At 39.5% G+C, this 18,280-nt stretch overlaps 1 protein-coding gene across 1 annotated transcript; it reads left to right on the top strand.

Annotated features, from left to right (window-relative positions):
• The first annotated feature begins 481 nt into the window (after nt 1–481).
• LOC133647813 (SH3 domain-binding glutamic acid-rich-like protein 2) lies at nt 482–18,022 on the top strand. The gene is made up of 4 exons (XM_062043520.1): nt 482–739; nt 8,876–9,061; nt 15,814–15,894; nt 17,514–18,022. The coding sequence occupies exons 1-4, from the start codon at nt 695–697 to the stop codon at nt 17,526–17,528; spliced, it is 327 nt and encodes a 108-aa protein (XP_061899504.1). The 5' UTR covers nt 482–694; the 3' UTR covers nt 17,529–18,022.
• The last annotated feature ends 258 nt before the right edge of the window (nt 18,023–18,280 follow it).

Consider the following 18,280-nt stretch of genomic DNA (forward strand, 5'->3'; position numbering starts at 1 on the left):
ATTCGGGTGTTACCATTTAGTGGTCAATTGTACGGAATATGTACTTCACTGTTTTAATGTTGTAAATGTGATGTTTTATGTGTTGTTTACTGTTTTTTAATGTATACTTGCTGCTGCCCTCTTGGCCAGGTCTCCCTTGGAAAAGAGATCTTTGATCTCAATGGGATATTACCTGGTTAAATAAAGGCTAAATAAAAAATAAATAAAAACTGTGCAACCTACTAATACAAGTCTCAATCAATCAATCGAAAGGTTTACATAAAGCTACTTCAAAGCAGCAAGATTATTTAAAAAATTTAACTTTCAAAGTAAAGATGGTCACAATTGTATGATATTGAATTTCAGTAGGATATAGCATCAATCAAGCGATATTGCATATGAACATAATCTTAACAATTCTAAATGGACACATATGGAGAAATCTTAAATACACGACGAGTAAATGTATAAAAAAGAGGACGATGACAATGTGTCGTTTTAATTCTAAAATCCATACCGGAAGTGTTGTGTTCAATGTTGCTCACGCGAGGACGACGCAGTACTGAGAGTCGGCAGCAGCGCACTTAGTTTGAAATATTCGGCTCGAATCTTACTTTTAACACTTTGTCATTAAAAAAACACACCGTTTTCCCTGCTTTGATGTGACACGGTCGGTTAACTTTGTCCATGTTGTGACCGTAATGTGGAATTAAAAATGGTCATCAAGGTTTACGTCGCCTCGTCAAGTGGATCTGTGGCGGTGAGTGTTGCCACTAATTTGGCTGTTTTTTCATGGGAAGTCTTGAATGTGGACCGCAAATTTGTTTCAAGATGTTAAAGTTATTGTCAGCGACTATAAAGCGCAAAAATGTTCACGTCTAATATGAACCGTGTTATATCGTACACATAAATATGCTCTTCATTGCTTTCTTCTTACAAAAAATCAATTCATCCAGCATGCATGTAAAGCCATTGATGCGGAATTATTAATAGTTATATATAATGGTTTTTGCCAAATGTTGCCTTTGATCATTGACAAAGGAAGTGGTTTTAAGTCACATACATTCACTTATTTGACAGAAAGAGAGGAGCACACAGACAGTACAGCCATGCACGCCTGAATAAGTTCTCATTTAGGTCAGTCATGCCAGTGCTGAGCTTGTGATTGCATTTGTCTCTGAATGCCTTTCAATCGAGTTAGGAGGGACTGCTTTCAGCTGCTGGGAAAGGAATATGTTTGGGGTAAGAAAAGGTTCAGAAACACGTGGGAGTGGAAAAAGAGAGCTAAAATGAGCTTTTACAGAAGCAGATTAGTGGGGCGGAAATCATCTGTGCCCAATTGATTAAGCGCCAATTGGGTTATGCCATGCTTGTTATCGGACAGTGCAACAATAAGTACACCGTTTTTACAGAAAAACTTTACTGTTCAAAAAAAGACAAGTGCACATCAAACACACTTCCCTTTAACCATGTTTTACTGAGCAGCCTGGACAGAGCTACTCCACAATCCATTTTTCGTTCTATGATTATTGTTAAACGTTTGCTTTATTGTCATCACCGACCCCTTCAACCATTAACCTCCAAAAAGAAAATGAAATGAAATAAACATTTTTGCGAACATTTGGAAATGTTATAGATGATAAAATGAATTGTAAATCTCATGTAAAAAATATACAACATAAAGGTGCAAGAAACACGTCTATAATGAACAAAGCAAAACATGTTCTAGACCAAAAATCACTTCATATTCTCTACTGCTCGCTAGTGTTACCATCTTTTTTTTTTTTTTGCTTATTTCTTTTTTTTTTTTAATGTCCTGCCCAGCTTCTCGGGCAAATCATATAGCAGATGTAGATGCCCATATCGGCTGTTCAGATTTACTTTACAAAAGAGAAGTGTAGGATACTTCTCTTGTTGCCTTACTTGTATTTTGACTTTATTAAATGTATTTATATTATCATTTGGTGCAGCCGGGCCGGAGCAGGAGGGGATAGAAAGAGAGAAAAAGAAAGACAGAGAGGGGAATTCTGGGGACAAGAGGGGGATTAGACAGAGAGACAAAAACAACAGCAAACACAACAACAACAACAGAGCAACATCAGCAAATACGACATGTACAAATATGATGGTAAAAGTAATAGCAAATAAGCAGTTAGCGAAAATAAAAAATACAGAAATGACAATGAGCATTATTACACTAAAAATGGAGCAATATGAATACCAATAAAAATAGTGCTATTGATAATAAACAATACCAATACTTTACCTTTATTATCAACAATACAATTGTTCAAATGCAACAGTACATATACGTAATGATAACTTGAGATACGAAAGAATGCAGAAAAATGGAGGGGGGAAAAGAGAAGCAACCTACATTAACCTTGTAGATTGTTATAGTAACAATAGGTTAAGCTTTGTCAGTGTGCCATGTGTTATACCCAGTTTACCCTAGGGCAACAACGTTAATATATGTTTGATGAAACGTGATTATGTGCATGAGTGTATTTGAGACACTTTTGATTTAGGGCTATATAAATAAACATTGATTGATTGGTTGATTGATTGATGTGTGCATATGTACTTGTATATGTACAGTATGTGTATATGTGTGCTTGTACAGTGAATGTATATGTACAGTATGTGTATGTGTGTACAGCGAATGTATATGTACAGTATGTGTATACAGTATGTGTGTTTGAACAGTGAATGTATATATACAGTATGTGTATATTTGTGTTTGTACAGTGAATGTATATGTACAGTATATGTATGTGTGTGTTTGTACAGTGAATGTATATGTGTAGTATGTGTATGTGTGTGTTTGTACAGTGAGTGTATATGTACAGTATGTGTATATGTATGTTTTTACAGTGAATGTATATGTACAGTATGTGTATACAGTATGTTTGTGTAATGAATGTGCGTGTGGATGTACGAACTTTGAGTGTGTAAATATGTACTGTATTTATTTGTATATGTATGTGGGAGCGTAGGTACCTATGTATGTGTGTGAGTATATGTGAATTTCCATGTACAATACATTTGACTCCCAGTGTGTGCGGGAGCCAGAGTACGGCCCCAGCCTCCCGAGAGCCCATCCCACAAACAGTAGGTGTGGTGCCCAGGGAACCAGGGGCCACCGCCCCCACGCAGCCAAGCCGGACAGCGACAGGAACCCCAGAGCCTGGCCCACCGCGCCGCCCACAAGGGCCAGCAGCAGGCCGCAGACAGACGCACCCGGCAGAGGACAAGGCACGAGAAAAGCAGGGGGCAGCCAGACCCCAAGCCAGCGAGAGACCACACCCCACACGGACAGAAAGGCGGGACGCCCCACCCGAGGGGCCCGGAGACCCCCCGCAACCGGACGGGAAGACCGCCCCCGCCCCACCGGCAACAGGGTCCCCACGAGCCCCACCCCCCACCCCCGGAGAGCACGGCGAGGCCAGCCCACGGCCACCCCACCCAAGCCGGCCGCCACAGGACCACCCAGCACGGGGCCACAGGAACCACCCACCCCACCCGCAGGGACCCCAACGGTGGAGATGGAACAACCAGCAACCGCCCAGCCGAGTCCCCCCATGAGGTAGGGGAATAAATAAATAAAATAAATAAATACATAATAATAATAATAATAATATTAATAAAATATATATTTTTAAAAAGAATAAATAAATAATTAAATCTATTTATAAAAATAAATAAAAAAGAGAATTAAAAGAAGATCACAGACATGCTGACACACAAGGTCGCTACCCCAACAACTGGCTGACTCGCAGCACCTCGGAATACCCTGCAGCACCAAGCTACCACAGTAGACGCAGGGACCAGACCCAGCAGGCCCCAACCAAGACGGCCACCCGGAAGGGATGGACGGTGGGACCCAGGAGCTCCAGACACGCAGTCCGGATGCAGTAGCCTGAGGCACCGACCCCCACCCGACAGGCAGGCCCAGAACGTACCCCCAGAAATATACATACATATATATATATATATATACATACACATAAACATACACATGTACACATACACACACATGCATACACATACACATATATATACATACATACATACACACACACACATACACATACATAAACACAGTTTGTCAGCCCCGACAACCACCACACGCGCGCGCTGCCACCAGTCACAACATCAGCCACCCCCCTGCACCAGACCCAGCAGCCACGGGCGCCCACACCACAAACAAACGGCATCAGAAACAGCAGCCACAACACCCCCAGACAGCCAGCACCACCCAATCAGATCAAAGCGATCAAAAAAAAAACGCGACCGGCAACGACACGCCAACAGGATCACAGAGACCAGCCAGCGCCAGCCCGCCAGCAAGCCCAAACGCCAACACGCAAACAAGAGACAGTGTTACCATCCATCCATCCATCCATCTTCTTCCGCTTATCCAAGGTCGGGTCGCGGGGGCAGCAGCCTAAGCAGGGAAGCCCAGACTTCCCTCTCCCCAGCCACTTCGTCCAGCTCCTCCCGGGGTATCCCGAGGCGTTCCCAGGCCAGCCGGGAGACATAGTCTTCCCAACGTGTCCTGGGTCTTCCCCGTGGCCTCCTACCGGTCGGACGTGCCCTAAACACCTCCCTAGGGAGGCGTTCGGGTGGCATCCTGACCAGATGCCCGAACCACTTCATCTGGCTCCTCTCGATGTGGAGGAGCAGCGGCTTTACTTTGAGCTCCCCCCGGATGGCAGAGCTTCTCACCCTATCTCTAAGGGAGAGCCCCGCCACCCGGCGGAGGAAACTCATTTCGGCCGCTTGTACCCGTGATCTTGTCCTTTCGGTCATAACCCAAAGCTCATGACCATAGGTGAGGATGGGAACGTAGATCGACCGGAAAATTGAGAGCATTGCCTTCCGGCTCAGCTCCTTCTTCACCACAACGGACCGATACAGCGTCCGCATTACTGAAGACGCCGCACCGATCCGCCTGTCGATCTCACGATCCACTCTTCCCTCACTCGTGAACAAGACTCCGAGGTTCTTGAACTCCTCCACTTGGGGCAGGGTCTCCTCCGCAACCCGGAGATGGCACTCCACCCTTTTCCGGCCGAGAACCATGGACTCGGACTTGGAGGTGCTGATTCTCATCCCAGTCGCTTCACACTCAGCTGCGAACCGATCCAGTGAGTTATTATTATCCAGTGAGTGTTACCATATCTGAGTTATTGTGCAGAAATATGGCGAAACAATTACAAATGTGCGCTTCATTCACTGTGTTACAAAAAAGATCACTTAGAATCAGTGGCGTGCGGTGAGGTTAATGTCTGGTGAGGCACGACTGCATCATCACAGTCAGATTTACAAACATATGAACCTGCAGTGCAGGTGTACCTAATGTTGTGTCCCTGCGGTGGTTCGCGGCTCCTGCAGCGCGAGCATTGTTGTTTTTGCACTTTTTGGCTCCTTGTTAAGTGACTTTTTTTGGGTGGATTCGGTCTTGCACGTGGAGGGTTTGGGTGTGGGCTTTGGCTGGTGTGGCGCTCCCGTCGGGCGGTGCATTCTGCGGCGGAGGTGCTTGGCACCAGGAGGCGGGGTTATGAGACGAGCCTCACACAGTGTGTCTTCGCAGCAGTTTTATGAATGCTCAGCACTAAAAATATGTTACACACATACAGTTGTTGACAAAATACACTGTACATTATATACCTCAGCTAACTAAACTATGGAAATGTATAATATAATTCATATAGCAATACGGTCTCACTGCACAGCAGCTCAGCAGTTAGCTGAGTCATTGCGCACAATCCATGGTGAGGCACAACGCAGTGACGTGCCTCAACTGGCTGCTGATCACCGCACCGTCTCTTCTCAGTATTTGAACGGCAAATGTCAAAATAAAAATAATCTAAAACTGTTGAAGTTAAATGGAAAATAACTTTAGTATAATCACTGGATACATATAACAATTTAATTAATTATTTTTTTCTTTTTACTTTTTTTTTCTTTCCATGATGGCAGGTGAGGCCGTGCCTCCCCTGCCTCTAGTGACTGCACGCCACTGCTTAGAATAATACATAATGTTGGATATAGAGAACATACAAACCCTTTATTTATTACATCCCAATTATTGAAATTCAACGATTTGGTGCATTTGCAAACAGCTAAAATGATGTACAAAGCAAACTATAACCTGCTACCCAAGAATGTACAACAATATTACATCACAGTTATTGAAATTCAACGATTTGGTGCAATTGCAAACAGCTAAATTGATGTACAAAGCAAACTATAACCTGCTACCCAAGAATATACAACAATTATTCTCAACAAAAGAGGAGAAATATAATCTTAGAGGAAAATCGAATTCAAAACATTTGTATGCTCGTACAACACTCAAAACCCTTAGTATATCAGTATGTGGAATTACATTATGGAATGGATCAAACAAAGAACCAATATGATTCAGTTTAAGAGACTGTTCAAACTACAAGTGTTCACAAAGTACACAGAATAATAATTATGATGAACATCTTAAACCCTTTTTTTCCCCTTTTTTAAAAAATATTTTCTTATTGAGACACATATTATTTATATTTTAATATTTGTTTGCTTACTAAGGTATATTATTTATTTGTTCACTGTTCTGTTACAGAGAACAAGGAAATTGGATACAATTGCTATGGTAGGATTAAATAAGCTCTGCTTCTTTCTACTCCTTTTTGGACGTGCTGTAATGAAACAACTGGAATTGTTTGATGCATTACATTGTATCGTATGCATATTCGAAATAAACTGAAACTGAATTGAGCTGAATGTTTGGAAGATCCAAATCAATTTTGAGTGTGATATGTTTCAAATGTGCTGTTGTTTTTTTGTGTAGTTGGCATCCGTTATTTGTCCTCAGGAGCCCTGTTCTTTTTTTTGTAATGAAAGGATTAGTCCAAGATAATCCCTTCATTTCACATAATACTCTCAAACAATTGACGTGTATGTAGTGCATGCAGAGTGAGGGATACTATTTTTATATTTCATGAACAAGTGTTGAAACTCGCACGCCTCCCAAAGACTGTGACACACCCATCCAATGACATGGCAACCGCTTTAATTAAGTTTTCCCAGTTTTTCACTAGGCTGGAAGAGGCAGCAATGTGTTGCTATTGTGCAGGCACTTTAGGGTCAGACTTGTTTGGGTGTGTGAGTGGACTGAACGTTCTCTGACAGGCAAACAATAGCTCCATTGTGGCTGCCGTGGGCATCCCCAATATACTGTACACACATGCCCAGAAGCATACCAGAAAATCACCTCGTTATTTAAAAAAAAAAAAAAACATTTTAAAGAAACTCAATTACTAAACTATACTATAGAATTAATCAATTTAAATGTAAGTAATTTCTTATTCATTGTCTATTTGTAAATACATTACCGGTATTTGCATATTTCACCTACTTGTCCAAGACTAAGTTGAGTTTTAATAACATTTATTATAATTGTATTTTGTTTTCATTAAGTTATTTATTGTTCAGTTCAATTTAATGTTATAATTTCCTTTTTCTAAATTGTCAAACAATAGGCAGACTGTTTGGCAATTCTTTTCAATGTTATATTTCATTATTTCATTATTGAATTATTTGTAATTCTATTTATTTGTCACATTTACTGTCCTCTACTTGTTCTGAACTAAATAGACTGTAATTCTATTTAAATATTTAAGTGTTTTTTTTATTGTAACTAATAAGTTTCTGTTACTTTATTGTTGCTTACGTATTTTCTTTAAGTGTAATTTATTTTATTTGATCTTAATCTAACAAAAGATGAAATTCCAAATTTCTTTATATGTCTTGACTTTGACAATAAAGCTTTCATACATGTGTAACTCTTTCTTCCGGTGACTAACAACATACAAAGCTTATTTTGCACTTAAAGTGGAACTGCACTTATTTTTATTTTTTTTCTTATCGTTCACAATCATTATTAAAGACATGACGACGGATGGATTTTTTAAAATGCATTTTAAATAATAACTAAACGTAAATAAAAGTCGTCTTACAGTGTAGCAAATGGGAGCTCCATTATTCCACCTATCAAATCTGATAAATAACCATTCAAAAAGCTTCAACAATACTCCATATGCATTTCGTGACTTGAATATTAACAAAGTATGAGTGATATTGTTATTATAAGCGCTAAAGCAGACAAACTATTATAGCGGCGAGATGATCACTTCCGGGTGTGCCTGTGTTTACATCATCAAGTGGTCTGCTGTTTCCTCGCCTCCTTGCTCCCTGCATGTTTATTGTGGATCATAAATCATGCCTCTTACCTGAAAAGTAGACGGCTATTGGCTGGGGATGTAATCGGACAAGTTGGGACACTTTGACAGCCATTAGGACCTGGATCTGGAGAGGATACACGAAAAGCGCTTGTTCAAATGTATTTGATATTTAGAATGCATTTTTTTTAAAATCCATCCCTCATGTCTTTCAAAATGATTGTAAACGATAGGCAAAATTCCAAAAAAAGTGCAATTCCCCTTTAACAGTAAGTTACTGTGGGCCCCTTTTGATGCGATGTAATGTAATATGGCTTAGTGGTAATGAGGAAGTTGACAATAGTATTACACCTATGGCGACATAGACGGAACAACTTTAATTAATTTTCAAACTTTACGGCCCTAGTGTGTGAATGTGAGTGTGAATGTTGTCTATTTGTGTTGGCCCTGCGATGAGGTGGCGACTTGTCCAGGGTGTACCCCGCCTTCTGCCCAAATGCAGCTGAGATAGGCTCCAGCACACCCCGTGACCCTGAAAGGGACAAACGGTAGTAAATGGATGGATAGATGGATGTTGATATCGACTTAAAAGAGCACTTTTTGGCGACATAAGCGGTGCCCTATTTTGGGTCAATATTTATAACCCTTTCTCTCTCCAGGTAAAAAAACACCAGCAGTCAGTGGTGGGTTTCCTCGAGTCACATAGAATCCTTTTCCAGGAAGTAGACATCACCATGCTGCAGGAACAGAGACTCTGGATGTACCAGCACATCCCTCGGGACAAACAGCCAGACAAGGGCAACCCGCTGCCTCCACAGATCTTCAATGAGGATCGCTACTGTGGGGTACGACTGCTGGCATCTCATAATGTTTGCCTATTCAGTGCCTTAACATTCACAACCTTTTTTGAACATTGTTTATGGGCAACTCGTGTGTATCCATTTGTTTTGATTGTTGAGGATATTTACATGAAATTAGCATCTAATTGCCCATGAAAAAAATCAAATTAGAAGAAAGAAATTTGTAAATAAATATTTTTAAATGCTACTGTTTATTTATTCACTAGTTTTTTTGTTTTGTTTTTTAATTAGGTAATCAATAGTGAAACCTTTTAGTAGGGACCACTTAAAAGGGAACTGCAGTTTTTTTTAAATCGTTCACAATCATGACGCCGGGTGGATTAAAAAAAAAAAAAAGCATTCTAGGGTTGGAATTGGGGCATAATTCACCAAAATGATTCCCGAGCGCGGCCACCGCTGCTGCTCACTGCTGCTCACTGCTTCCCTCACCTCCCAGGGGGTGGAACAAGGGGATCGGTCAAACGCAGAGAGTAATTTCACCACACCTAGTGTGTGTGTGACTATCAGTGGTACTTTAACTTTAACTTTTATTCTAAATATTACATAAGCGTAAATAAAAGTTGGCTTACAGCGGAGCCAATGGGAGCTCCATTATTCCACCCATAAAATCAGATTAATAACCATTCAAAAAGCACCAATACTCCATTTACTTTTCGTGACATGAATATTAACAACGTATTAGGGATATTGTTATTACAAGGGCTAACGCAGACAAACTATTTATAGTGGCGACATGATTACTTCTGGTTGTGCCTATGTGTACATCATCGAGTGGTCTGCTGTTTCCCTGCTTCCTGTAAGTTTATTGTAGATCATAAATCATGCCGCTCACCTGAAAAGTAGATAGCTGAGAATATAATCCGACAAGTTGTGACACTTTGACAGCCATTTCGATCTTGACCCCTTCCACCCCATAAATTTAGCCTTGTCACAAAAGACCAATGAAATTGTCGAACAGGTCATTATTGACCAATGAAATATTTCACATTGAATCAAACATTCATTATGCAATCACCCTCATTACGGCGATGACACCACAAAATGAACACATCGCAGCCTCAAAACCGAAAACGATCAACCTGACTATCAAAAAATGAGACCTACGTCCGCCGCAGAGTACGGAAATCCACCACCACCAACGGGCTGCCGCAAAGCCGGACCGTCGCGCCAAAGAAGACCACACAGTAAAACAACTTGCACTGAGCCTAGTCTATAAAATTCGCTACACCTCCCTGATACCGAAGTACATGTCAAACTACTTCCATAACGTAAATGACCGCCATAACCACAACACCAGAGGGAGCACCACAAACCATGTTAAACCCAGACTCCGATCTAACAAAGGTCTTAAAGGCCTACTAAAACCCACTACTACCGACCACGCAGTCTGATAGTTTATATATCAATGATGAAATCTTAACATTGCAACACATGCCATCATGGCCGGGTTAGATTAGTAAAGTGCAATTTTAAATTTCCCGCAAAATATCCTGCTGAAAACGTCTCTGTATGATTACATCTGCGCGTGACGTCACGGATTGTAGCGGACATTTTGGGACACCATTGTGGCCAGCTATTAAGTCGTCTGTTTTCATCGCAAAATTCCACAGTATTCTGGACATCTGTGTTGGTGAATCTTTTGCAATTTGTTTAATGAACAATGGAGACAGCAGATTAGAAAGCTGTGGAGAACTGGGACAACAGATACTCTTACCAGGAGGACTTTGAGTTGGATAGCAGACGCGGTACCGTGAGTACGTAGCTGCGGCTTCCAAACATTTGATCACTTGCCCGTACGTGCGTGCCGCTATGTGCATGTCACGTACGTAACTTTGGGGACTTTGGGGAAATATATGTGCTGTATGAACTTTGGGGAGGTGAACGATACTTTGGGCTGTGGGATTGAGTGTGTTGTGCGGGTGTTTGATTTGTATTGGCGGGTTATATGGACGGGAGGGGGAAGGTGTTTGTTATGCGGGATTAATTTGTGGCATATTAAATATAAGCCTGGTTGTGTTGTGGCTAATAGAGTATATATATGTCTTGTGTTTATTTACTGTTTTAGTCATTCCCAGCTGAATATCAGGTCCCACCCGCCTCTCACAGCATCGTCCCTATCTGAATCGCTTCCAATGCCCTCTAGTCCTTCACTTTCACTTTCCTCATCCACGAATCTTTCATCCTCGCTCAAATTAATGGGGAAATCGTCGCTTTCTCAGTCCGAATCGCTCTCGCTGCTGGTGGCCATGATTGTAAACAATGTGAATATGTAAAGAGCTCTTCTGGTACAGGCAAGGCTTTTTTATCAGCGACCAAAAGTTGCGAACTTTATCGTCAATGTTCTCTACTAAATCCTTTCAGCAAAAATATGGCAATATCGCGAAATGATCAAGTATGACACATAGAATGGACCTGCTATCCCTGTTTAAATAAGAAAATCTCATTTCAGTAGGCCTTTAACTCATTCTCCTTCTATGCCACATCAATATGGAATGCACTCCCAACAGGTGTAAAAGAAAGTGCATCTCTACCCTCCTTCAAAACCGCACTAAAAGAACACCTCCAGGCAACTACAACCCTAGACTAACACCCTCCCCCCACCACATCCCATCTCCCCTGATTGTAAATAATCAAATGTAAATAATCAAATGTATATACTTGTTCTTATGCTTTCTGAGCTCACTATGTTCACTGCTCGCTGTACATATCCTACGAAGTCAGACCTACACTGTTTCAATGTCAATTTCTCAGATGATATCATTGTTGATGACTGAAGTGCTGATATCAACCAAACCTAACCCCCCCACCCCAACCCCCTCCACATCCTATCCCCCGGATTGTAAATAATGTAAATAATTCAATGTATATACTCTGATGATTAACTTGTGTGATGACTGTATTATGCTGATAGTATATATTTATTATACCATGAATTGATTAACGTGGACCCCGACTTAAACAAGTTGAAAAACTTATTCGGGTGTTACCATTTAGTGGTCAATTGTACGGAATATGTACTGTACTGTGCAATCTACTATTACAAGTCTCAATCAATCAAAAAAAACAAGCCCAGAGGCAACGCGCCTCGAGGCAAAAGTGAAAGTGAAAACGAGTCTGGATGAAGAAGCCCGTTGTCCCCTCAAATCTGACACCAAATTCGATGACCCGAATACGTAAATATTTCATGTTTCAATGTGTACACCTACCGACCAGTAGACGTGCACGGCCTATATACAGGACTGTCTCAGAAAATTAGAATATTGGGATAAAGTTATTTATTTTCTGTAATGTAATTAAAAAAACAAAAATGTCATACATTCTGGATTCATTACACATCAACTGAAATATTGCAAGCCTTTTATTATTTTAATATTGCTGATTATGGCATACAGCTTAAGAAAACTAAAAAATCCTATCTCAAAAAATTAGAATATTTCCTCAGACCAAGTTAAAAAAAAAAGATTTATGACAGCAAAACAAAATCAAACATTTGAAAATGTCAATTAATGCACTCAGTACTTGGTTGGGAATCCTTTTGCACGGATTACTGCATCAATGCGGCGTGGCATGGAGGCATCAGCCTGTGGCATTGCTGAGGTGTTATGGATGCCCAAGATGCTTCAATAGCGGCCTTTAGCTCATTTGCATTATTGGGTCTGGTGTCTTTCAGCTTCTTCTTCACAATACCCCACAAATTCTCTATAGGGTTCAGGTCAGGGGAGTTGGCAGGCCAATCGAGGACAGTAATGCCATGGTCAGTACACCAGTTACTAGTGGTTTTGGCACTGTGGGCAGGTGCCAGATCATGCTGGAAAATGAAATCATCATCTCCGTAGAGCTTTTCAACAGATGGAAGCATGTAGTGCTCTAAAATCTCTAGAAGCGTCTGACTTGGGCTATAGAAAAGAAGCACTGGACAGTCGCAGAGTGGTCCAGAGTCCTGTTTTCAGACGAAAGCAAGTTTTGTATTTCATTTGGAAGTCAAGGCGCTAGAGTCTGGAGGAAGGCTGGAGAGGAGAAAAATCCAAGTTGCTTGAAATCCAGTGTGAAGTTCCCACAGTCAGCAATGGTTTGGGGAGCCATGTTAGCTGCTGGTGTTGGTCCACTGTGTTTCATGAAGTCCAGAGTCAATGCAGCTGTGTACCAAGAGATTTTAGAGCACTACATGCTTCATCTGTTGAAAAGCTCTACGGAGATGATGATTTCATTTTCCAGCATGATCTGGCACCTGCCCACAGTGCCAAAACCACTAGTAACTGGTGTACTGACCATGGCATTACTGACCTCGATTGGCCTGCCAACTCCCCTGACCTGAACCCTATAGAGAATTTGTGGGGTATTGTGAAGAAGAAGCTGAAAGACACCAGACCCAATAATGCAAATGAGCTAAAGGCCGCTATTGAAGCATCCTGGGCATCCATAACACCTCAGCAATGCCACAGGCTGATTGCCTCCATGCCACGCCGCATTGATGCAGTAATCCGTGCAAAAGGATTCTCAACCAAGTACTTAGTGCATTAATTGACATTTTGAAATGTTTGATTTTGTTTTGCTAATATAAATCTTTTTTTTTAACTTGGTCTGAGGAAATATTCAAATTTTTTGAGATGTAATTTTTGAGTTCTCTTAAGCTGTATGCCATAATCAGCAATATTGAAATAATAAAAGGCTTGCAATATTTCAGTTGATGTGTAATGAATCCAGAATGTATGACATTTTCGTTTTTTTAATTGCATTACAGAATATAAAGAACTTTATCACAAATTAATATTCTAATTTTCTGAGACAGTCCTGTATGTACAAAATAAGATTTGTCCCAAAATTAAGTGGGTGCAGCTGATATTTAAAAGCGCTCTGTAGTCCAGAAATTACGGTACCCCTGTTAAAAGGACAAAAATCAGGAAGAAAAACCCCAACTCTAAGCAAGCCCAACTTTTTACTACAGTTGGATCTTCTCCCTGTTTTATGTTGAATTTATCCCACATACTGTTGGTATATGTAGAGTAACTACATTACCCAGAAGTCTTAGCGGTAGCCTGAACCCAAATGTAGAGACAGTAGTACATAGCAGAGATACAAGTAAGTATGAGTATTTTGCTGAGTTACACAGTAAATAAAGAGTTCCTGTGTTGGTGAAAGCAGCTGTTCGTTATTGAAGCATCAAAGGACATACACATTTTACCGCATGGACTTGTCGGTGATGTCACTTCTTTTGTTTTGTCTGGCGGAGTTTGAGCTGCTCTGCTACACAAACGCACCTCGTGGAAATTAGGGGTAAGACTCAATCTTCCAACATCATGCATCCTTGCAGCACATTTTAATATTAGTGGCCGCTATACGGTGGCACAGGTGTTAGTGCATGTGCCTGACAAAACGAAGGTCCTGGGTTCAATCCCGGGGTCTTTCTGTGTGGATTTTGCATGTTCTCCCCGTGACTGCGTGGGTTCCCTCCGAGTACTCCGGCTTCCTCCCACCTCCAAAGACATGCACCTAAGAATAGGTTGATTGGCAACACTAAATTGGCCCTAGTGTGTGAATGTGAGTGTGAATGTTGTCTGTCTATCTGTGTTGGCCCTGCGATGAGGTGGCGACTTGTCCAGGGTCTCCCTGCCTTCCGCCCGAATGCAGCTGAGATAGGCTCCAGCATCCCCCGCAACCCCGAGAGGGACAAGCGGTAGACAATGGATGGATGGATATACAGAGTTAAAAGCAAATCTATTTCGGGATGTAAAATAAGTGGCCACTATAGACTGGTGGCCACTAACTTAGATTTAGACAAACGTTATTGATTCATAAGAAAAATTGTTCCACACAGTAGCTCAGTTACAAGGGATGGAAAGGGTAAGGATGAAAAGGATAATCGGTATAAAGTAGACTAAAAATGTACCATAGTAGCAATATAAAATATAACATATATGTAATATTTACATATTATATATACAGTATATAATATATACAGATATATTACATTATATTATATCTTTATATAATATGTACAATATATGACAATTTTTTTACAATTTTTGTTTTTTTAGACTAACACAGGCTTAACTATGATTATTTTGAGTGATCCTCATTATAGGTATTTATTTGTTTTGCTTTTTAAAATACTTTTTTTTTGATTGGTTTGCTTAAATGCGTATTTGTAAAAAAATGTTGAACTCACTTTATTGATTAGTTTTTAATTAGTTTGTAGTTACCCCATTTATTTAGTAATGATCGCTGCATCTTTCTATCTTTCTTTCTATGTCTCTCTTGTTTTAAAGTTGTTTTTTTATCTGCTTCTGGTTTGTGACATAGGATGGATTAAAACTGTACTAAGTACATGCACAATACGAAAAAAAAGATGACCACACAAATGCGAAGTGATTATAATAGGTCCCATTGTGCCTTCATGCAAATTAATGATTGTTGCTGATTCTTCCAGAAGGACAGTGATGGCACAAAGTAGATCAGGTCTATTTTGGTTATTTACATTTAACTACCTTTTGCCTAGCGGGCTGGTGAGTTTGATCAATTCAAGAGTTTATGCACGCCACCTCATAATCCTGTCGTAATCCCGTTTTCATGGCCGCCCGTGGAAGATTATGTGGCTTCACTCTCACTGGGTGAAGTAATCCATCATTACTCCCCGTAACAAAATTTAATATTACTGTAAAAACAGAAGCACTACTTTTATATATTGTTCATCAAGGACATACTGATTTTATTCAGCATTTATTCCGCATTCCTCACAGGACTATGAAGATTTCTTCCAGTCTAAAGAGAACAACACTGTGTTTGCATTCCTGGGCATACCTCCTGGACCATCTGTCAAAGTAAGTACCACTACATTTATTCTGCATGTTACACAGCTTTAATACCTCATGACCTGTCCATTACATCACCTCTTTTAAGGAGAATAATTTAGTGGTCATGTTAAACCTTGGTTACTTACAGTATATTATATACTGTACTGGGTTATTGCTATTTGCATGTACAGATGAAACTCAACAAATTAAAATATCGTGGAAAGCTTGGTTTATTCCAGCAATTAGATTTACAAGGTGAAACTAACACATGACATCGCCTCATAACATGCAACTTAAGATATTTCAAGACTTCTTTATTTTTTCACTGAGGACCGCACACTGAAAAATTAAAGCATGTGGTGGCCATTTTGATATTTCTAATTTTCAATACAATACAATATATATATATTTTTTTTAAATCTTAAGGGCCCTCAAGTTTGGTCCCAGGTATCCGGAAGGGTCTCAGTCATTAAAATGTAAAAAAAATAACCCATGTGTATTATTATTGTTATTTCAATATTCAATGCTTAAATCTCTTAATGAACTTGAGGTCTATCTGGCGATGTGAAGTAAAACATTTCTTTAAAAATTGTATAATGTTTTAGCAAGCACTTTTTCTCAAAGAAAATCCTGTTTTAATGGCAAAACTACAAAATATGCAATGTTTGTGTGTGGAATATTTGATGTGAAGTAATTGGAGCCTTATCTAAGTCAGTAATTCATAATATTGTTAATTTTAATTCATTATTATTTTTTCAGGAAGTTTTTAAACAAAACATTTTAAAAATAAAATTGTTTGAAAATAAGTCATTCTTTTTTGTTATTTTTTACTTTCAACATTTAAGTCTCTAAATTAACCTCAGATCCATCTGAGTTTAATTTGTCTTGTTTGTTTTTTGTAAAGATTTTTTTATGCCCTTTATGTCATAAAAAACTTAGTTTTTTATATGGCAAACACAAAAAAAATTCAATATTTTCCTAAAAAATATTTCAAAGTGCAATAATTGGAGCTTGAAATAGGTCAATAATTAATAACAACATTGGTTTTGATTCATTATTATCTTTTGAGCAAAGACAGCTTCAAAGGAAAAAAAACATTACACCTGTTTGCTCTTTTAATTCCACTTGTTGTGTTTTCTTTCCATCAGTTTTTTAATAGTATTTTTATAATGTGTCGTGGGTCGTTAAAAAATTAGCTGCGGGCCGCAAATGGTACCTGGGTCATTGTGTTTATTTCCCTTTATGCAACTTTGCTATTTTACACACCCACTTTTTTTTTCCTCACATTTTTTAGGTAGCTTTCTTATAAATATGGAACAATCCCCGTTGTAAAAAGTATAATAGGGATACATACTATCATATACTTTTCTAATTATAACTTGTTTATTATCATTAATGTGTACATTTAATTGAATGTTAGGGTTACCTAGTCTGCTTCCTTGCGTTTTAAAAAGCAGGACCAATATGTGGTATTATTATAGTTTTAGCGTGCATTGGTGACATTCAAGTGTCATGTAACGTACAACAAAACATGAGAGTATCAAATCCACTCTCTCCTGGTATAAAATGCAGCAGTGGAGCCAGCGTAGCCATCATATGATGTACAAATTGATAAGGAGTGTCTTCTTTTGTTTTTTGGAATACAGGATTCTGAGTCCTAGGTGACAACACAACAACCTCCTCATGTGTCCTCTTGCTGTGTATGCCAGCGTGTTGCCAAACGTGGGACATTTGGCCTTGTCTGACAAAAAAAAAAAAAAAAGACTTTCTGACCAAAAAATGAGGGTTTACGTTTTATCATGTTTGCTTTTCACCTTACTGAAACTGTCGTTTTTGACCCACATTATGTACGCACCTGCCTTTAAACATATACTGTAAATTATATTATTGTGGGTGTAGAACAGTTCCTAATATTTGAAGCCAAGTATATGAAACAGTTCCTCACCACTAGAGGGAGCAACGACACATCCAATTGTGCTTTCATCCACTTGCTAGTTCAAAGTCTCTGTCCAGTGGGCTACATGGTGGGGGTCTATTTTGTATTGAGTCACATTACATTGTGCAAGTGTACCTAATATTGTGTCCATTGTATATATCATTTCCTGTGTGCTGTGCCATCATATTGTAAACAAAATTTGACATTTGTCAAGTTCAACGATCACAATCTTTTGTCTTTGAATGTTTCAAAGCTAATAAAAGTTTCTAAACGTACTCTGTCCTTTTTTTTTTTCTTTGTGGTTTTTGTTATTTTTGTATGCCGCCACAGAAGTGCACCTTTTTATGGCAAAGAGATAAAGTGTGATTAAAACCATAGAAACAGACATAGCTTTGTCCTAGCTGCTCAGTACAACAGGACTAACGCAGTGATGATAATGAAAGATGTAAATGAGTTGTTAGTGTTGATGTGAAAAGA

This window comes from Entelurus aequoreus, linkage group LG04 (assembly GCF_033978785.1).
Source record: "Entelurus aequoreus isolate RoL-2023_Sb linkage group LG04, RoL_Eaeq_v1.1, whole genome shotgun sequence".
Lineage (NCBI taxonomy): Eukaryota > Metazoa > Chordata > Actinopteri > Syngnathiformes > Syngnathidae > Entelurus > Entelurus aequoreus.